The following is a 22,757-nucleotide window of genomic DNA, read 5'->3' as shown; positions in this document are numbered from 1 at the left end:
TTTAGGTGGCTGTTTATAGGTTAGAGAATATTCTCTTTTATACTACCAAACGTCTTAAACACTTTGAAGGATGTATTTTTTAGTGAGATCCCTCTGGCCCAGCTGTTTGACATTTTTGGCTAGAATGAATGAATGTATATATATTCCCTGTATATATATATTCACTGTATATTTTTATATATAATTTTTTCACTTGAGAGATTCATTGAAATAAAAAAATGTATAAATGATGTATTATTTTTAGCCTAACATTTGTGATCGCTGAGGGTAGAAACTAAGAGTATGACTGTTCAGTGTTCACGTAAAAGAAAATTCTAACACTGTATAGCCAGAGTGAAAAAACACCATGTAAGATGGTGAATAATTTTGGAAAGAGGCCTCACTTTACTTCATTTTCTCTTAAAGGCATCATTTCGACTCCATAACCTGAGAAAGTCAGTAATGCTAAGTTCAGTATTTCTTCTGTTTATTAAGAACACAACTTCATCCCTCTGCTAAATATTTCCTTTTTGTTGCTCTTTCTCCCACTCCCTTTCTAGCTCCGCCTTGTTTCTCTGTGGCCACCTTGTATCTGCTCCTTCTCCACATCTGAGGGTTCACTAGGATTCTCTGTCAGTGTGATCTGCACCCTTTACAAAGTATTTGTACAGTGTCTAGAGCTCTTTGTTCAGTCAATTTTAGACATACAATAAAAGTTAAGGCAAGTTATATTTTTACTTTGTTTACAGAATGAACTAGAGAATTTCCCTCTGAGCACAGTCCAGCACTGCCAAGCTGTGATGTATTCCTGTAACTATGATTCAGTTCTTGCCCTTGTGTGCAAAGAGCCAACTCAGAGCAAGCCAGATCTTCATCTTTTCCAGTGTGATGAGATTAAGGTAAAAGAATGGTGCATTTTTCCCCCCTTTAAGTAGATGTTCTGACAGCCTTTGGATTATCCACGTCAGTCATATGACCAGTGGATTTGTAGTTTCTTAGGATTTTGTAAGGAAAACAAATACCTCAGTATCTTCCTGAGGGGTTCCAGTAAATAAAGAGGAGATAGAGTGGTATTTAAAAAAAAAAAAAAAAGATGCATTCTATTTATTAAAAAAAAAAAAACAGGCATAGATAATATATTAAATTCTTCATTGAGTTACTTGGACTTCTAATTAAAAATTGATTCTTCCAAAATGGACAGTAAGTAATCACACCATCCTATTTTATTCCGCACTAATCACATAACGTGATTATTGAAATGAAACCCTTCATTTTCCATGATACAGATTTAAAGCTCACCATTTAATTATGTGACTTGAATAATTACTCAAGATATGTAATCCCCAAGTGATAATGTGAAAGTAGGTAAGCACAGTTACCAGTAAAAACATGCTATATCCTGAAGATCGGTGTTCAAAGTACACTGTAATTTTCAAATGCTTATCATTTGTGATGCTTTGTTGGACATTAGAAATTATTGTCAGCCTTGAATATTTTTATGTCATGAGTTGATTTCTCCAAAAAGGAAATCATTTTGGGTTGAGTTGATTGGTGCTTTGCCAAAGCAGTGACTTATCACTGTGACTGTATATTATAAAATATGCAGATAATTTTTATCTTATAAAGAAATGCTGGGAGATTAGCATGAAGTGTCACTTGATCTTTTCTGTATTTCTTTGACATTAAAATATGATAGATAAAGTAAGATTGAGTGTCAACAGTGTATTTCATAATTTTCTTTTTCTTGCTTTATGTATGGATGACTTTCTAAAAATCTTACTTGGAAATAACTGGCATTTAGATAGTTTGCATTTGTGATGTTCATCAAAATTTTATGTAGTACCTTTTGAAAGTCATAAAGGGTATCAAGAATTTTGCAAGGTTAGAATTGTTAAATATTAAAGTGAGTATTTTTTTCTGAAAATATACTGAAATTTAATTAAAATATTTTTAAAACAGAGGACTAAACTAAAAGACATTTTAAATCTGGTGTTTGCCTCAGTGCTCTAAAACTTACCCTTTAACTAAGAGTTACTGTGCTGAGTAAAGTTTCTGGATTTCAGTGTTGAGAATGAAGGGATTGTTTATCTGATAGGGGATTCTGGTATTGATGGGTCTGAAACAGATTTACTGAATTACTGTTTTGTCTGAAAGCTCAAATACCACTATGCAGCTCTGTGTTTTTACTCATTAGTGCTATATTCCACATGAGACCTTTTCTTTTTTCCCTTGACACATTGAAAATATAAACACAATGAAATATGATGTGGTTTCTTTTATATGGGTCATGTTGCAACATCACTTTTGAGTTTTAAAGTTTCTTTATTATGGGATTTTACACAACGCTCCTGCCCACCTCTGTAGTAAAATTTTTCTTAGAAATATGATAGCCCCCCCATAGGAAGTTCAGGGTTCCTAAGCATCTTTAGTTTTATTTAATATCCCACATAACAGAGAGTCTTTGACATGTTTATAATGTCTTCCTGAAACTTAGTCTTACAGAACTAGGGTGCATTAGCCCTCACATTTAATTAGGAATGGGACCTCGGCCAAGCCATTATATGAGTATTCTTCAGTTTCATTAATTATAAAACAAAGAGGACAGGTAGGATAATCTTTAAGTTTCCTTCCAGCTCTCAAATTTTATGGTCATCTGTGCTTATGGTAAAAGAATATACAGCATACCTATTTGAGAAAAACATACATAATGACAAAGAACAAGCAGGAACAAAAAATAGAAGATGAGTACATCCCAGCCAGAATTTAATGTGCAGTAATAATCACTGGCCATAAATAAAATTCATGCCAAACATAAATTTCTTACGAAGCTGCTAACTTCACATTGGTTCCCAAGAAAACCAAATCAAATACTCTTGTTGGAAAAGTGTTAGAGAAGGTCATTGTTTGGAGAAAGTTTGCTTTTACCTGAAATGACAGAATGAATTGGTTATCAGTAAGGGTACAACCTAGTGCTGGGGTTCATCTCAGGGTTGTAGTATATTTGTCCCAAACTGGGAGTATCTGCTGGGACTGAGTGATTTGTTCCAGATTAATGGGTGCCCGCCAGAGCCTGACGTTGAGAAAGGGGAAGGTGCTCTGCTCTGTAGGCATTCACTTCTAATTCCTTCCTTTCTTTTCAGGCAGAGTATTTCTCCCAGTTACATTTTCCACCATAGACTTATACGCAAATCCCTTTCCTCTTTGCCCGTATGCAAGGATAGCTTTTGTCTAAACTAAGGGAATCTGGATTAAATAATCTTTAAGAATTTCTTCAGTTTTTAAAATTTGTCATGATAAAATTCACCATCAAAAAACTGCAAGAGTCATGTTTTGAAAGCACACTTTTAAAAAAGAAAACACTTCTCTGTTGCATCAAGACACTTATTGATTCAGACGGGGAGCATAGTCCCTTTATGTTGTTGCTGTTTGAGCCTGCACATCAAGACAAGAATCATCTGTGACCTCCCAGGTAACTTGCCTTTCACTGCAGGCAAACCTCATCAGTGAAGACATTGAGAGTGCCATCAGTGACAGTAAAGGAGGGAAACAGAAGAGGCGGCCCGAAGCCCTCAGGTAAAAACATTAAAAGAAACTAAGGGATAATCAGAAGGGGGAATGAAGCATGAGAGACTATGAACTATGAGAAACAAACTGAGGGCTTCAGAGGGGATGGGGGTGGGGGAATGGGATAGGCTGGTGATGGGTAGTAAGGAGGGCACGTATTGCATGGTGCACTGGGTGTTATACACAACTAATGAATCATCGAACTTTACATCAGAAACCAGGGATGTACTGTATGGTGACTAACATAATATAATAAAAAAAATTAAAATAAAAAAAAAGAAAGAAACTAAGGGGTAGAATCGTTTTGTTCTTAAGTTTTTTCGTCTGCATTTTTCTTTTGTTTTTTGTTTTTTGGGTTTGTTGTTGTTGTCGTTGTTTCTGCTGTAAAGATTTAGGAAAATTATCTTCAGTGAAGGTCTGTTTTACAGATTACAACCTGTGATTTCAACTCATTCACTCTTCGAGTTTGTCGGTATACGTGTGCACCTTTTCTCTCCGAGTTTCTGGTCTTTCTCTGAGAAGGCTTCTCCCACGTGTGTTCTCAGAGTCAGGACAGATGAGTGGCATTTTAAGGGAAGATAGCCTGGGGGAGTACAAATAGATATGAGGAATATAGTTTGTTCATAGCCTCTCCAAGTCACTGGAGACCCAGAAAAAACCCTAATGTTAAACCTAGTGTTCAGTTGAATTAACATTTTTCTGTGTTTTTGTATTTCATATATATTTGTAAATATACATATGAAATGGTTAGGAAATTCTTGTTGTCCTCCCCCTTGACATCGTTCTTAAGGTTGAGGAACTAGTACCACCAACAGAGAATTGATAGACGTGGAGATGGTAAAAATTCTATTTTTTTCATCTTTTTTAGGATGATTTCCAAAGCAGACCCTGGTATACCGCCTCCACCAAGAGCTCCTGCCCCAGTGCCCCCTGGGACTGTTACCCAGGTGGATGTTAGAAGTCGGGTGGCAGCCTGGTCTGCATGGGCCGCCGACCAAGGGGACTGTGAGTGTCTCTAGGGATTGCTACTTGTTGAAATTGACTTTGGGTTGTGACATAATTCTTGCTTTCAAATTCTGATGCTGATTTCTGAGCTGAAGCTTGAGGTTAGCTTTTTTTAATAAAAAAAAAAATCTTAGATAAAGGAAATTTAAACCTTGGACACCATAAGACTATTGTATATGAGAGTTCAGACCAGTCATTTAGATAAATACAGTGTTAGGATTATGGTCTTCTTTTTTTTTTTTTTAGTGTGATCAAAGATGGGAAGTTTGAGTCAGCTAAAAAAAAGATAGTAATACGATATATACCAAAAAAGAGACTATCAGATTTTTTTGCAAAGACTACCCTTCAAAATTCTTTCCATTATTATTATCTTATCACTCTCCTGTTTGGGAAAATTGTTGTGCTTACATGAAAAGGCTGCCAGGGCAGTATTAGGACAAGAGTAAAACCATCTCCATCTCACTAACCTTGTCAAAGGGGCCCTTTGTGTGCATTATCATTTTACCTTGATGTTCTTTTTTAAAGACAAATAATCCTAGCATAGAACTTAGTGTAACTTTCTATATGTCAGAATGCTTTTTTTTTTAACCAAATCTGAAAATTTTTATGACTGAAAATGCCTTAAAATATGTTTGGTCTAATCTCTTCATTAAGAGTCAATAAATTATGATCCAGCGAATTTGAATTTGATCAAGACTAGAACCTCCCTCTTTTGCCTCATTGTTCAATGGACTTCTTAAATCATTTATCCTTTATCTAATAATGTATTTATTCTTGCAGATACCTAACAATGTAGCTAAACAATAGAACTTGATTGGCATAAATGAGTGACACTGGACTTTGAGTCTGGTGAGTCAAAAGATGGACTCTGGAGTAAGACCAGGATCAGCTGTGTGACCTCGGACAGTATCTCTTTGTGTTTCAACCTCCCTTGTAACGTGGGGATAATAATTCATGGGTTGCTGTGAATCTGAAAGCAAATAATGTCTACAACAGTGCCTACTGCAGTGTAAAACACATAATGTGTGGTTCATCTCATTTTTGCCAAATTGAGTTCATTTTATTTCTGAATTCCTTTCCATTTTATTTAGGGTTTTTTTGTATTCTGTTTTCAGAAATTTACACGTAAGCCCAGCTACCAAACAGACAAAAGAAACATCCATTTATCAAGAATGAAGTAACAGAATTATTTACTTTAACTTTATAACAGTTTGTTTTGCAAAATCATACAAATTTCTATTGATCCATTTTTTCTGCAAAGTTTTGTGTTTAAAAAAACTCACAGGAGTTTATAGTGCTTTCTACTTTTTGTGTTCTCATAGTACTTTTGTCGTTGCTACTATATTGGTAGAAGAGATAATGTGTTTTTTTTTTTTTTTTGAAGATTTTATTTATTTATGTGACAGAGAGACAGCCCGCGAGAGAGGGAACACAAGCAGGGGGAGTGGGAGAGGAAGAAGCAGGCTCCCAGCGGAGGAGCCCGATGTGGGACTCAATCCCGGTACGCCGGGACCACGCCCTGAGCCGAAGGCAGACGCTTAACGACTGCGCTACCCAGGTGCCCCAAGAGATAATGTTTTTGAGAGAGATCAAAATGTTCTTTGAAGTTGAAGAAGGATAAGACATCTTAAGTTTGGGGCGCCTGGGTGGCACAGCGGTTAAGCGTCTGCCTTCGGCTCAGGGTGTGATCCCGGCATTACGGGATCGAGCCCCACATCAGGCTCCTCCGCTATGAGCCTGCTTCTTCCTCTCCCACTCCCCCTGCTGTGTTCCCTCTCTCGCTGGCTGTCTCTCTCTCTGTCAAATAAATAAATAAAATCTTAAAAAAGAAAAAAAGACATCTTAAGTTTATAAATATTATGAATAAATTTGTGAAAACATCTGTAAAACCTAATATAATTTACAACAAAGAGAAAATTTTGTTTCTGAGATGTTTCTGGGCTCTCATTAGATTTTGTCTAAAATAGGCTGTGCAGTCCTATCTATTTAAATGAGAATAAGAAAGGGTTTTCAGAACTTCTAATTTTCTCCTAGGACAAATAGAATGTAACACTTAACATGTGAGGTTCCATCTGGATCCAGGCCAGTTTTTGGTTGGAAATCTCCCCCAAAGGAGTATCTTTTTAGTCCCTCTGAAGGCCCTGGGTAACTCAGATTAAACATCTCCTTTGAATCCTTGACATAGCCTTACCCCTGACTTCCAAAAGTGCTCTCTGTAGATTAGTGACAGTGGGGTTCCTTCCTAGTGGTGCCAGAGGCCATGAAAAAGTCTGCAAGATACTGCATCTCCCTTACCCTCCAGGTGATATTTTGGGGCTTATCTGGAGTTCTTACTCGCTATATTTCAAGTTCAGTATGCTGCTTTCTGTAGTATACTATACTGAAGAAAGCCGCTAACTCCATGTAAGACAACATTTAACTGGCAAGATTTCATAAATATAAATTCTAATTACCTTAAAGTACTTAAGAGCCACTAATTAAGTTTCATAAGACTCCATAATTTCTTCTTTTGGGGGGGACAATATTCCATTTATGGGGAAAGGTACAGAAGAGGTAAAGCAGTGCAGAGTTCTCAGGACTTTTTGTAGTTTTCTATGTTAAACATCATGAGTCATGATGATGTCTTATGAGTTTTTTTCCATTACTGATGATACATTTTTCCTGTTTCCCCTGTATAGTTTTTCTTTTATTTAATCTACTGCGAAATATTTGTAGAAGTATCTGTGTTTAGTGGTAGTGTTAACCCGAAGGGCGTTCATTATAGAGACCTTATGATTAACATCATGCTTTAGTTAACGTTAGCTGAGCTAGCTTAACATCTCGAATGCTGTTAAGGTATGTATTACTCAATTTGCAAATCCTGTAGGTATTTATATTTATAAAGTATGAATCAGTGAGCCCAACATTGTGGGTTTAAAGCTTCATGACAACTAGAATTTTAAAAAGCACTTTACTGTCAGAACCCCCAAAGCCTTATTGTGATCACAGTGGCAGAATGTGTAAAATTGGAGGGCTGCCTTAGAAATTCGTTGACCACATTTGGAGGAGCGGGTGTTTCAATGTGAGTTTGTATTTCTTTCTTGTGTAGGAATTATAGGGTGAGAACTCAAGGTGGGTTCTGCAGACAGTTGTCATTGGGAAGAGGGAGAACGGGGAGTTCCAGGGTAAATCAACATCATTAAAGGGTGAAGGCAAGCAAGGCAGCCCTGACCAAATGCTTCTTAGTTCCTGGTGGCAAAGATGTGTGTCATTCATAGAGGATGAGCAGTTTTGATTTTGTGTCCAGTGTAGGTGTTCCCTTTTGCAAACGGCACTCTTTTCTAGCCACTTTTCACGTTTCATTACCTAGATTGATCTTGCTTCGGTAACAGGTTGAAAGACTTGTGATTCTTCTTTCTTTAGTTGAGAAACCAAGGCAGTATCAGGAGCAGGAAGAACCGCCTGAGATGGCGGCAGCCCGAATTGACAGAGACGTGGTAGGTCCGACATTCTTCTTTAGGTCATTGCCTTTTTTTTTAAAGAGGAAAAGAAATATCAGCTGGGAAAATGAAGTTGATTTAAATAAAGATGTTTTGTGGAAACTGTATTTTTCTTTTTCCATTGGTGGTTATGCCCTTTGAATTATTTTTTTTCTTAACTGTTTTTTGCCTTTATGCCAATATTTAGTTAGTAGGATGGGGCTCTGATAGAAGAACTAGCATATTAACTAGTTTACAAAGGAATTTGAACTGAATTTTCAAATTTGGGGGATTTTAATTTTTTCATAGTTTATAATTCATGATTAAAATGTCTTCTAAGTATCTTTTCATGGCTGTTATTTAAAAAATTTTATAATGCCTGAAACATAAAAGTTAAGTGGAATTTTAAAAAAGTAGATATGTAAATTTTAACTCTTGATAAAGCATAAGGCTGTATTTATTTTTATTAGTCCATAGTAATTTACTTACAGAATGACAGTGCCTTGTGATGTAACAATAAAATAGGACCTCAATATAATTACCGTTTATGTTATACACTTTCCTACCTTATTTAGAAGCAAATGTAGGAATTTGAAGTTTGGAATTTAATTTTTATGTTATACCATTATTTATTATACTTAAAAGTTTATTTAACCCCGATTTCTAGTCTTTTAAATTAGAAGAATGTCAGGTTTCACACGTAGTAGAGGAAGTCAGCTAAGACTATAATAATGAGGTAATCAAGCTGACCCAGTAATCCCTGAGAGCATAATTCGTCATTAGTTCTATTTTACCATGTGGAGACTCTCATTAATGATTATTAGTCTAGATTATGTGTGTGTTTATTAGGTTATCACAACATTCTATATACCTTTAATTCCATGAAATAATATTGTTGGTACTTCATTGGCATGTTTATTAGAAAAACAAAAATGCTCATTGATCTTTTAACAAGGTGTTTCTTAGAATTTTTTCCCCTAACTTTTTGTGGGAGAACACAAGGAGAAAATTAGAGTAGTTGAAAATAATTAATAATCTGAATAGATACTGGGAATGCTTTCTTTATGGTATGAGAATAGAACAAGATTAAGCTAAAGAAAAATGTAAATGTCAGACTTTAGCCTCAGGTATAGGTATATTTAGTTTAATTCTTTTTCTTAGAATTAGTGATAAACTCGAAATTTGCATGTGGGAGGTCTTTCTTTCTTTCTTTTTTTTTTAACTTTCTGATTTTCCTTTACTGACTAATAGCACATAGTCGAGGCAAAAATGGTTTTATTTTGTCTTATGTTCTATTCCGTCATTTCTAATTCCAGCAAATATTAAACCACATTTTGGATGACATTGAATTTTTTATCACAAAACTCCAAAAAGCAGCTGAAGCATTTGCTGAGCTTTCTAAAAGGAAGAAAAGTAAGAAAGGTAAAAAGAAAGGACCAGGAGGTAAGTTGGATTTTCTCAAACTTCTAAAGACCAATCAGAACCCCGGCACTAGGCAGAGTTTCTGCCCCTGTGAACTGCTCAGCAAAACTCCATTGACAGTGGGCCAACGTCCCTTTTCTAGTTTTGGGATAGCACCTGGGAGTTAGGAGGGGCTAAGAAGAGCCCAGGGAATGGTCCATTTTGGTCCCAAGTTGGCTGCAGTAAGAGAAGACTCTAGGATGCTTAACCTAAATCAGAGACTCTGAGGTTCAGCTAGTGAGCATCTCTTTGTAGTTTTAATTAGTGACTGTAAAATTAATGTCTGGTAAAGAAGTCAGAGCTCTGATCTTCCCATATTTTGATTTATTTCATTATATTATGTAGAACCTCATTATTTTGTTAAAAGGATTGATTTTTCTCATTAAAATAGTTACAAATATCAATGGATTTGACTTTTTTTATTTTTTATTTATTTTTTTTTTTTTTAAAGATTTTTATTTATTTATTTGACAGAGACAGCCAGCGAGAGAGGGAACACAAGCAGGGGGAGTGGGAGAGGAAGAAGCAGGCTCATAGCGGAGGAGGCCGGTGCGGGGCTCGATCCCATAACGCCGGGATCACGCCCTGAGCCGAAGGCAGGCGCTTAACCGCTGTGCCACCCAGGCGCCCCTGACTTTTTTTAATCACAGAACTCCCAAACAATATATTCGGGTCACATACATGCAGTTTTTGGGGTATGCTGTAGTTAGTTATTTAAAATGGCCTCAAAATGTATAAACTTAAAACTGTGGAACAAAATGAAGTACATGAAAGAATAGTGAGTAAATATTCCTTTCACGTCATAAAACCTCCCAGTCCTTCTCTAGCTCATGCCTACATCCTAAGCATGCGCCCTGTAGACTTGTCTTCCAGATGTGTACATTTGGAGATAGCCCACCTCCCTATATTCTGAAATTAAGTATTACTGCTTCCTTACGTCTCAGACCACTCTTTCCTGCTGTATTTTCTATGAAGGGTGTACTGTCCTCTTGGTCATCCAGATTCAAGACCACGGATTCTTGTATGACTTCATTCTCTAGCTGGCAGCCAACAGCAATTTTTATTTTTTTCAATGTTTTTTATATCCAGTTGTTTCCCTTTTCATTTTCATAGCTAGCGTCTGCTTCAGGCTGTCCTCGTTTTTTACCCCACTTTCTAAGTAGTCTTCGAGCCTCCAGTCTTTTACTCTGGGAGGACAGTTGTCTTCAGGCTCTCACGCAGTCACTTCATTCTTCTGAATAGCATGTTAATTCCATGTTCTGTTGATTTAAGTCTGCTCCTCCCCCTGGCAGTCAAGGTCACCCACATCCAACCTTGGTCTAGTTTTCCATTCTCAGGTTTCTCTGCTTCGGTTTGTTGTTTCATGTACATGCAATTTCCTTTTTCCATGTTTTTTTACTTATGCTGTTATATCCAACTATGACATTTTCTTACCAAATTGCCGTGTAACAGACCTTTCAGGTCCCATCTTAAAAGCTACCTTCCTCATGCTTCAGAGGGGAGGGGGTGGGGGAATGGGATAGGCTGGTGATGGGTAGTAAGGAGGGCACGTATTGCATGGTGCACTGGGTGTTATACGCAACTAATGAATCATCGAACTTTACATCAGAAACCAGGGATGTACTGTATGGTGACTAACATAATATAATAAAAAAACATTAAAATTTAAAAAAAAATTAAAAAAATAAAAAAAATTAAGGAAAAATTTTTTTTAAAAAAGCTACTTTCCTCCTGAAACATCTTCCTGGTGTCCATTTTCTCATCTCCCAACCAGCTGCAGTTTCTTCCTATAGCACTTACTTGGTGTATCTTTGTTACTTACCGATTCCTGTCTTCTAAAGATTTTAAGGCTCTTCAGAGCAGGGCTTGTAACTCACACATTTTTATAGTCTTTGCAATGATAAGCATGATAATTGGGACACAAAAGGGCTACAGCGTACATCGATGGAACTGATGAGGAATTAGTAGTGCCTAAGGGTAGAAGGATCCATTTCAAATGTCGGATCATCTTAGTTTGTTACAGTGAGTCTATGAGGTGTGGTAGAGTAGCCAGGAAGCATGGTATCTGGTATGATCAAATTTTATAGACACGAATGTGGCTTTTTATTTTTTCATTTAACGGATTTTCTCACAACTTTGCTTTCACCTGTCCTCCTTCCCGTGTTTTTCTTTTAGAGGGCGTTTTAACTCTGCGGGCAAAACCTCCCCCTCCTGATGAATTTGTTGACTGTTTACAGAAGTTTAAACATGGATTTAACCTTCTGGTAAGTGAAATTTATTTGTATATAATTAAAAGAAATAAATGAAGGAAATCAAATTCTGGCCAGCATGTTCCTGATTAAATGAAGAGATAAAATGGTTCTTGTAGATTTTTTGGTATGTATGTTTCGATTTTCTTTTAATTAGGACAACAGATATAAAACCTGTGTATCCAAGCGAATGATCAAAAAAGAACAACTTCTTTTTTTAAACTTAATTCCCTTAATCTGACTTACCCAGGCTGACTAATATATTCGAAGTGAAACTAGTAGTAAAGAACTCTTTCTCTGAGGCTGTGTTGGACCTTTATGAGCATCTGTTTTTTGCTTGATTACATCATAGTCATCTGTTCATCTGCTTTCTTAATGCTGCAGGCCAAACTGAAGTCTCACATCCAGAATCCGAGTGCTGCAGATTTGGTTCATTTTTTATTTACTCCATTAAATATGGTAAGACCGTCAATTTAAGAAAGTAAGCACTCTTAGTATGTCTGTCTGGAGTATCTTGACAGTTTTCCTTCATTACCTTGCATGGATACTATTTCTCTTGGCATCTGTGTGACCATCGAGAATGTGCAATTTGAGAATTTGAAAGAACGTTAGAAATCATCCTGTTCAAACACCTTATTTTGTAGCTAGAAACCGATATCTGTGACAGAGGTAGGAAGACGAAAAGAAATATTTATCAGATGCTAGTGTTTCAGTATATACTAGGATATAATAAAAATGGCTATAATAATGTGAAAGTTTTTCTCTTTCTCCCAAAATAGGCTAGGCATGAGGGGGTAACTGGTACTGGATGGAGGGCTTTGCTCACTTATGTATTTATTTATTCAGAAATATTAATTGAGAGCCTGTTATGTGCTTAGCATTATTAGTAGCTTATCAGTAATAAAACAGACATAAATTTTTACCCTCTTGAAAATTATATTGTAGCATGGAGGGGCAATCAGTATCCTAAATATATGCATAAATAATACATTTTGCAAAAAATAAGTGTTATTTGAAAAAAAAAATACAGCAGGGACAGAGAACAGGGAATATTCCAGGTGTGTGCTCATGTCAGTGTGCACACGTGTGAGGGGTGGAGTATTACCCTTTTTGAATAGGGTTGGTTAAGGTGAGAGGGTGTCATTTGAGCAAATGAAGGGAGGAATGAGTCATGTGGATTTCTGAAAGAAGAGAATTCCAGACAGAGAACAGCTATTGTGAGTGCTCTGGGATGGTAACTGCAAATTATGTTCTTGGAATAAATAAGTATTGTGACTTGAACAGAATGAGGGAGATCTTAATTAGGAGATGAAGTCAGCAAAGCAACAGGAGGTCATATTTTGTTGGTCTTTATGAGTGATCATGAAATCTTTTACGCTTTTGGAATGTTTTTGGCACAAAAGGATGGCTCTGTCTAGAATACTTAACAATCTGGGGGAGGGGGCTAGGGGCTAGGGTGGTTATTAAAATAATCCAGATCGGAGATTATGGTGTTTGGACTGGGTGGCATTAGAAATCGTAAGAAGTCGGATTTTGGTTATAAACCATAGAAGCCACATTTGCTGGTTGATTAGGTGTGCTTTGCAAGAGCCAAGGCTGTCTCCAAAGGTTTTGGCCTAAGAGTGGAGGGATGGACTAATTAATAGAGATGGGGAAAACAGTGGGTAAAACAGATTTTTTTGGAGGAACATAAGGAATTCAGTTTTAGACATGTCAAAATTCTGTTACATCTAGATGGAATAATTTGATTTGGTAGTTGAATACATGAATTTGGAGTTCAGTGGCGAAATCAAGGCTAGAGATATATATTTGAGGATCGTCTGCATATAGAAGGCATTTAAAGCCATGAAATTATCACCAAGGTAGTGATTATAATAAAGAAGAGGAACAAGGACTGGTTGAGCCCTGGGCAATTTCAGTGTTAGGAGAATAGAAAGAATCAACAAAGAAGATTGAGAAGAAGCAGTTAAGTCAGGAGAAGAAACATAAGAATATTATGGTATTCTGGAAGCCAAACGAAGAAAATGTGTCCAAGAGAAGAATTGAGCAGCTGTGTCAGACATCTCTATGACGGACGCTGATTTACCTCCATGCCCTTGTTACAGCTGTGCAAGGGCAAAGAAAGATGATTTATTTTTAAGGAGGTGACTCTGAACTTAAACAGATAATTTCTGCCTTTGTCTAGTTGGCATATGAATATTTTCATATAGTCGTACTGAACACCAGAGGAATATAGTCTCCCTCTGTGTGGCTGTAGGTTCCTCTAAAATGTAGGGGCTTCTCTTTCTAGAAGGAGGAAGAAAAGAGTGGACACTAGGGAACAATTAGTAGTCTTTAGCATGCTCTCTCTGTTGCCAGGTAGAATGATAATGCACATAGTGCAATTATTTCCCCAGAAAACTCCCTTCTCATACATGCGTATTTTTACATAGGGTATAATTTTTGAAGCTAACAAAAGGGTGTGTTGGGAACAATTCCCTTTGTGAAGGATGTTCCTAAGAGTTTATCCAGCAAAGGTTATACCATAGGCCAGGATCCAAGAAACACACCTTCATTTTCTAGATTTTCAATATGCAGCTATGTTCTTTCCTTATATTGTATGGTAATATACTTCCCTTCCCATTATATATTTCTTAATATCTGCAAATGGTATAATAGCCACTTTTCTAGGCTGACATTATGTACAACCATCTTGTCCTACAGGGCAGCTGGGAGAATTTGCTGGAATATTTAAGAGTACACGACAATAAAGTGCACGGGTTTGGGAAAAGCGTGTGACAGACAGCAGGTGGCATAATTGTTGCCCTCACATGCAGACAGATGTGAAAAGAGAGTAGGCTACAAATCACTCTTTTCTACGATTCCACCAATTAGACAGGTCATTCCGGTGTTTGTGGGAGGACAAGTGAGCGAGGAGTGGAAAGAAGGTAGAACTCTACTTCCAGGAGGACAGAGTTTCCTACTTTCTGGGCTAAGGCAGGCATGGGTGGAGTAGTTGTGAATGGCTCTCCCTGTCAGAAGAGCAAATGATTACTTTGTAGAATGACAATAGCAGTGATGATAATTGTTAGTAATGTGTGATTATCCTGTGTATTATTTCTGTGATTGTTTTTTTAAAGAGTAAGAACTATACGAAGCAGATAAATTTCATTAATTTTGGTTTAGGGCATATGAACACTATGGTTTGAGTACTCTAATATTTATCAAAAATGGAGCAAATTCAAATGCATTCCCATAGGTTTTACTTGATTATCAGAAAAAATGAGAAAAAGAAAGTCCACGTAACAAAAAGGGATGATAAATCTTTTCCTTCTTTCTCCAAGAGCAACTAGTCAAGACCTGAAGTACAATATGAAATGAGTATTGCTTTACAAACACAGGAAAGTAATGTTATCAGCATAAATGTCAGAACTGGGCAATAAGAGATTAGAAGATGAAAGTCCAAGGCTACATCAATAATTTATGAATGCTTCCATATGTTGTTGCTATATATAGAACATCAGATTTCTACTTGTCTAGTTATTGTTGAATAATTCTTGCTTTATAAGCTCTTTTAAAAATTACATCAAGGCCATTCATATGCAAAGAAGCCCATAGTAGCTCATTAACAAAATTTATCTTCCTTATTCTTTAACACATTTGATACTGTCTTAGTTTGAATATTAGGAAGTGTTGACTCTTAAGCAGTTTTTGCCACCTCCTCATTCTTGGCCTACCCTTTCACACATCATAAGTAGGTATGTAGTCATTACATAAAGGAGAACTATAAGATAATGGGACGGGTTTCCCTAACATGTAGAAATTAGCCTTTGTGATCAAGCTATGTATCTGAAAATAGGATTTATTTTGTCTTTTTTTTTTTTTCCCATCAAAAACGACTCCTTATTCATGGTCTCTCCAATCAGAATATGTCTGTTGCTCCTTTTAATGTTCTGCCTGCGGAGCCCCAGACATATTACTTGGACAGGAGATGTGGGGAGGAACATTTATTTAGGGCCTACGACCAGCCACACAAAATTTAGTGCTCTAAACCTTTCAAGACCCTCCCTATGCCCTCAGCATCTCCACACACGAGCACACCCACAGCAAGCATACATGCGTTCGTGCTTAACATCTATTCTCGAGAGGGAACTATGTCTTATAGGTTTTTATTTACATTTCTTCTCTTTCATTCTCTCTTCCCTCTGTTATGCCAAAGATTTTAAAGTTCTTCTACTTCTACTTCTAGATTTTACTCCTTTACTTTTCCCTCTTAATCATCCCTACATATTCACCAGAAGTGCTTATAGGGCTTGGAAGTAAGAAAATTACTGTACCAGGCAGTCGGTAAATTTTGTTCTCAAGTAAGAGTCAGCCTCTCTCCTTATTTCTCATCTTTTCTTTCACTGATTCTCAGTCATCCCACTAACACTATGTCTTCTGTAATTGACTTGGTCCAAAACCTCACGGGAGGGAAAACTGAAAAATAAGCCGTAAGTTAAAATGTAACATGTTCCTAATATGCATAAATTATTTTGGGGACACTGAGGTGCCTCAGAGCTTTGCTTTGGGATTAAGGAGGGCTTCTTGGAAGAGGTGGTACCGGAGTAGAGTTCCGCCTGATAAAGGAAGGGCCTTCTGGGGAGCTGGGAAGCAGTATGTGCAGATGCACGAGGCATACAACAGCATAGCATGCTCAGAGCACGGATGACTGGGGAGAAACTGAGAAACCGACCCTTGGTCTGGAGCCATTCAAAAAAATCCCTTTTTCCTTGTGCCATATCTCTGGGAAGGTGAGACTTTTATGAAAGGGCTCTGGTTTCTGCTCTAGGAGATAACTACCATTCTTTAGCCAGGAAATAGCCTCTGAGAAGTCCATTTGGAGCAGTTTCTGGACATACACTTAACATCATTTTGTTTATCAGAGAATTGCACCTGTTTATTTGTTTCTGCTAATCATTAAATTATCCGCTTTAAATCAGGACAATTTCCTAGAATTAAATTCTGGGGAAAAACACCATGGATTCAGAGTTCTCATTCTTCTCTCACTTTTCTCTCTGGATCCTTTTGTTTTTGTATGTCTTTATAGGCACAACCATAGACTGTTAAGTTGAGCCTTATTTCTCTCTGTAGTATTCATTTATAGAACCATATTTTTCAAATTTGGGATAATAGATTTGCCAGGAAAGATACACGTACTTTTTTTTTTTTTAAAGCAAAAAGCAGAGATAGTTAAACCACCTGACCGAGAATTCTCTGGATAACCATTAGTATTTTCCAGGGAAAATACAGTCATATGCAGCCAACAGACAGATCCTGTGAAAGTTGTTAAACTACTAACTTTTCATTCTAGATTATTAGTCACCATTGGGCTGGGCAGGTTGACTTAATAAGCCGTTTTTCATTCAATGGTATACTGCACCACGTCAAAATTTGAGTATATAAAAACAGTGCTTGTTTTTGGCATGGATTTTACATATTTTGAAAATATACAACTAATCATCATCTTCTTGCTAAAAAATGAATTATTGTCATTTTAGGTCGTACAGGCAACAGGAGGTCCTGAGCTAGCCAGTTCAGTACTCAGCCCCCTATTGACTAAGGATGCAATTGATTTCTTAAATTATACTGTCAACAATGATGAAAGACAGCTGTGGATGTCACTGGGGGAAACTTGGATGAAAGCCAGGTAAACATACATGAGTTTAAAACCTGTAATACTTCAAGTATTGTTCTTTGTTATTACATGAATCTAACGAGACATTTATTTCGCTTTCTGCGTATGAAAGACTAGTCACTACAGTTGAAAAAGCTAAACCCTTAAAAAGCTAGTCTAGTGGAAAAGATATAAAGTATAAGGCATATTAAGTACCAGGAGTGACTCAAACTACCGTTGTTTGGCAAGGGGGAGCCATCAGGAAGAGGATTTGAAGAGGGGGGTAGTTAGCTTTCAAAGAAGAGCTGACATTAAAATCAATAGATAAAAATACTAGTATATTATGTAATAAATATGTATGCACTATACAGATAGTATTTGCCAGGCACTCTTCCATAAACTTTACATAAGTACTGTTGTTATCCCTATTTTACAGATAACAAAACCGAGGCATAGAGTGGTTAAGTACTTTGCTCAAAACCATACAACTCTTAAGTGGCAGATCTGCAATTTGTACCTAGGCAATCTGGCTCTAGAGTTGGTGTTCATAATTATATGCTGCCTTTTAGCACGATGAATAGGATTTCTGCAAGTACATAGTTGGGAAGGGGCCTTCCTAACAGAGAGAGAAGCACGAGTGAGGGCATGAAGCAGGAAGTCAAGAGAATGGAGAATGAATATGGGTTTAGCTGGTATATCGACTTTGGGTAGCAGGTGCTTGTGGGGAAGGGGGTGAGGAGGGATGGTGTCAAATGAGGCACATGGAAATAAGCAGATGAGCTATGAAGGCTCCCACTGCCATGCTAAAGAGGTGGAGAAGATTCTGTAGGCTATGGAGAACCAACAGCCGTGTGAATAGGAGTGTGACATGATTACATCTGTATCTTAGAAGGATCAGTCTGCTAGTTGAGCCTAGCAAGGACAAGAACCAAAGTAACTAGAGGCAAGGAGGCCCCTTGGGATGGTGATGCTATAGTCAGGGATTCCTTAGTAAGTAAGCAACATTCCCTGGGTCTCGAAAGGTAGTAGTGGGAATGGAAAGGAAGAGGGGATCATTTTAAAAATCGTATTTTGTCAGTAAAGTGATTGTGGAAGACAAATCATTTATATTGCCTCATTTAACACTGCAGTGTTAAAGATTCCTGAGCAAGGCAAAAAAAATCTTTCTTTCTTTATGACATGTGAATAAATAATTTTGGCCTTCCTATCTTACCCAAATCATTTTCTTTCTCTCACTACTTAGAGTGAGTCTTCAGTGTGGTCACTTAGAAGCTTTTCTTCCTAATGCTTTTGAGTGGACTAGCCTAAAAGTAATGGATCAGTTCATAATTTTTTTTCTCCTCCTTTTCTTCTGTTGAAACAGATATAAACTGTGTTTATATATAAAATATAAAACTTATATTTTGGACTTAGGCAACAGCTTGTGTTGGAATATGGTTTACATATTGAATGGTTTACCAAGCAAAAAATTATTTAAAAGCACTGCAGTTGTTGCTTTTATATTGAAAACAATATTTAAATTTATTTATGTACTAATACAACCTACTGTATCATGCTATTTATATATCGTACTTGGTTAAATAGATTTTTTAAATCTATTAAATTTTCATAGTTTATAATCTTATGGTAAGCTTAGGTAGGATCTTTTAATATTTCCCCATGAAACTTACTAAACTAATCAGATCTCCTAGTACAAAAATAGCTCAGACTTTCTAATTTCTTGATTTTGGGTCCTACCTCAAAATTAGAAAATGACCATTGGAAAAACTACACGAAAAGGAAGTATATTGTTAGCTCTTGACAAGAGAAAAGGTGATTTTTTAGATCCTAATTGTTAAGAGTATTAGGAAATGAATATACTGATTTAAAAATTCATAAAGATAAAAAGATCATGAAGGTACGTAATAATCTGAATAAAATGGCTCATTTCATTGTAGTAGAAATATAACCTGAAGAATTAATCTTTCACTTGTGAAAGATAAAACAACACAGTATAGCAGAAATGAAGCCACAATTTCTGTCCCAGTTATTTTTGTGCTTCGTGAGTGATTAGAGCTTGTAGAAATAAGCCTCACTCAGAGTCATTAAATAATGAATGGGTAATGATTACCATTCCAGATTAGTCCTAACTTGATTTTACTGATTAAAGGCTCGCTGATAAATTTAATTTATAAAATTGGTAATGTTTCATTTAGGGGACTTTATAACTTAAAAAGTCATAAATGTTAAGAACATTCTCTCTTCTTATCTTTTGAAAGATATATCTGATACCGGGAGGGTTCATACCGATGGGAGGGGAGGGAAGGGAAAGATAAGAATCTGAAACTACTTTAGATACAAGAGAATTTCATGTTCTAAATACTTTTAACACTTCTAGCCTCATGCTCCCTTTCCAAATTTTCAAAACCTGTATCCATGTTACAAAATCGAATTAATGGAGAATTGAGGCAATGTACTGCAAACATATTATGAAGCAGAATTCAATCTTCCTTTCATTTTGTTGGCATTCCAGACTATTATAAGCAGGTTCACGTTCCCTTTTCAAGAGGACAGAGGGCAGATTAGGTATGCTTTGTTTTTGTTGTTATCTGTTTTTGTTTTTTGCGGCTAACTTTATCGAAACTAATTTTGAACATGGATATATTTCTTAGTATTGTGCCTTAATGTCCCTTTACAGAGCAGAGTGGCCAAAAGAACAGTTTATCCCACCCTATGTCCCACGGTTCCGCAATGGCTGGGAGCCCCCCATGCTGAACGTCATGGGAGCACCGATGGAACAAGATCTGTATCAGCTGGCCGAGTCTGTGGCAAATGTCGCAGAACATCAGCGCAAACAGGAGACAAAAAGATTATCCACAGAGGTACAAAGCCTTTTAGCATCACCTTTTGTAGAAAGTGCAGTAACCTGTGCGTCCTCTTGTAATTCTGATTGTTTGTTCTCATTTTATTGATCTGAAGATTGTTCTAGAACAATGACTGTATGTCCTGCTGCCCTTAGTTACCTCTCACAGCTTTGTCATTGCTGTGCCAGTTGCTCTGTTTCCCTGTGAACCTAACACCAGCCCGTATCACTCCTTATAGTCCTGCCAGCCCTCACCCCTACCCACCTGCTAGTGCTCCCTGAGCCCTGGTGATCCCATCTCAGTTTTTGGACGCCTGCTTTCTCTCCTTGTCAGAGAAATGCCCTATTGTTGCTTGGCTTGTGCTTTCTCTTTTTCTCTCCATCGTTTCAGACCCTTAAGACAGCTAGCTCCGTGAACCTAGGTCCCTGAAGCCTATCCCAAGCAGCTCTTTCCCATATGTTCCATTTCTTCCCTCCTTCCTCCTTCCTTCCTGCTTGCCCTCCTTCCCTCCTTCCTTCCACCTAGTTCTAAACCCCGAAAGCCTCTCAGCCTGGCTAGAAGGCCAGAGTTCTCCTGGGCTCAGTCCCCAGGCTCCAGTGATGATGTGTAACACTAAGAAGATCACAAAATTTACACCCTGAGAAGATCACAAAATTTATTGTGCTTTTTAAGTATTTAGTAAGCGTTAGAGTAGAACCTGTTTGTAGAGCCCCTTGAGGGATTGAAGTTGGGTAAGTTATCTCTGCACATTTCTTAAAAATGATTTTCCTGTGACTCTTGTTCTGTCAGAAAAGAAAATCAAACATTGCTTAACGCTGAACCAAACCAAATAGGAGGACCAGAACCCAAGGAATTCGGTGAATGAGGTCTGGTTTGGAGAAGAAATAGTAAATGATGACTAGATCCTCCTTGAAGTCCAGTTCACTTCCTTTATTTAACTGTAGATTAATTTTTTCAGACTGCTGTGGGTATTCATAATATGGCAAATATGATATGAAGGAATGATTAACAAACCAGAGTAGATCCTCACTTTTAAGGAGAAACACATAAATTAAAATTTTTAAAAATCAGTCCCTTGGACAGTAACCATAATATTATAGAAGACTGGTTAAATTTTGAAACTTTAGAAATAAAGCAGAGGTACTGGTTTGAAGATACATGTTTTTTCTAATGTAGTTGTTTTTTCCTCTGGTGCATGGAAGGGTAGAGTCTCTAACTGCTGTTTCCTTCTAAGTGATTAAGAACATGGCCCCACGGTGTTTGCATTGGTTGGCAGTCCCTCTCCAGACTACAGCACTGTGGATTTTATAAGTCAGACCTCAGCGCTGTGGATTTCCTTTCCTCATAGAGGACAACTTTTCTAGAGGAAAAAAGATGTAATCGAACATGAAATTATGACATACTTGTTGCTGTCGTTACAGCCGACTATTTTCAAATCACGGAAATTTCTAGCTTACAGTCTTTGTATCTTAAATAAGAAAATACATCCACCTAATAATGTATTGCCTCAGAAATTCACTTTCGTGTGTTCTTTTTCAAAAACTTGTGTATTTAAAGAGAAAATAGTGTGTTCTGGGCTTCCAGTGTAAAAGTTGCCTATACTCACTGAAGAAGTAATTTTAAAGGAAGAATTATTGAGAATCCTTACTTGTAATGAGTTATCTCTTTCCTGTTGTAAACTATTTTCCATTTTATGGTTTAAGTACTGGTTCAAAGGTTTTAAAAAATGAAATGAAAAGCGCCTGCTAGCTGTTTTAGGGGATTTTTATGCCTTAAGAATTTGTCGGAAAAAAGGCCAACAAATGGTGATTTAAAATGCATAAAAAATGCAATCATCCCCAGAAGAGGAACTTTATTATACTTTATTGCTACTAAAATAAATACACTCAGGGCAAGACTTGGATGATTCAGGATCTGGTGGTTTTGTGTAGAATCGAAAGGCACAGGTGACGTGGGGTGTCAAATATGGGTGGCAATACTCCTTTACTTCCTCTGAACCAGCGGCAGCCCTAAACAAGCTTGTGTAGTCATCACAGTTAGTCATTCGTCATCATTTCTCTCCTCCCTTGCAATATTTCCAGTCACTCCCAGGACCCAGTGATCTCATGCTGCCTGACCTCACTCTTTTCTGTTCAGAGTTAGCCAAAGGTGAGGGTGATTCTAACAGGTTCTTGCACTCCCCCCCCGCTTTGTAACAGCCTTTAATAAAACATTACCTAATCATCTAGTGCCTCTCCTCTCCGCTAGGGAAATGATAAACTAATTAATTAAGCTACTTAATTGTCATTTTTTAAAAGGTTTTATTTATTTATTTATTTATTTATTTATTTGAGAGAGGGAGAGAAAGCACGAGTGGGGGTAGGAGCAGGAGGAGAGAGAGCAGCAGACTCCCCGCTGAGCAGAAAGCCTGTTGCAGGGCTCGATCCCAGGACCCTGCGATCATACCTGAGCTGAAGGCAGATGCTTAACTGACTGAGCCACCCAGGAGCCCTGTTATTTGTCATTTTTAATTTCAGCTTTATTGAGGTGTAATTGACAAAATCATAAGATATTTAAGGTGTTC

The 22,757-nt window shown here is 37.2% G+C and overlaps 1 protein-coding gene across 5 annotated transcripts in view; it reads left to right on the top strand.

Annotated features, from left to right (window-relative positions):
- EPS8 (EGFR pathway substrate 8, signaling adaptor) overlaps positions 1-22,757 on the top strand; it is a 175,387-nt gene that overhangs the window by 126,022 nt on the left and 26,608 nt on the right. For all 5 annotated transcript variants that reach the window (XM_087855659.1, XM_045781425.2, XM_045781422.2 and 2 more), the window contains 9 exons: positions 729-878; positions 3,470-3,552; positions 4,412-4,548; positions 7,951-8,024; positions 9,323-9,449; positions 11,643-11,731; positions 12,101-12,175; positions 17,236-17,384; positions 20,029-20,212. In XM_087855659.1, the coding sequence (XP_087711785.1) occupies positions 729-878; positions 3,470-3,552; positions 4,412-4,548; positions 7,951-8,024; positions 9,323-9,449; positions 11,643-11,731; positions 12,101-12,175; positions 17,236-17,384; positions 20,029-20,212 (1,068 nt within the window). The remainder of the gene's footprint in view (positions 1-728; positions 879-3,469; positions 3,553-4,411; positions 4,549-7,950; positions 8,025-9,322; positions 9,450-11,642; positions 11,732-12,100; positions 12,176-17,235; positions 17,385-20,028; positions 20,213-22,757) is intronic.

The sequence above is a fragment of the Ursus americanus genome, chromosome 25 (assembly GCF_024610735.1).
Source record: "Ursus americanus isolate L20-20 chromosome 25, mUrsAme1.1.p, whole genome shotgun sequence".
Classification (NCBI taxonomy): Eukaryota; Metazoa; Chordata; class Mammalia; order Carnivora; family Ursidae; genus Ursus; species Ursus americanus.
The sequence above is the reverse complement of the archived record's forward strand: the minus strand, read 5'-3'. Positions and strand labels throughout refer to the sequence as shown.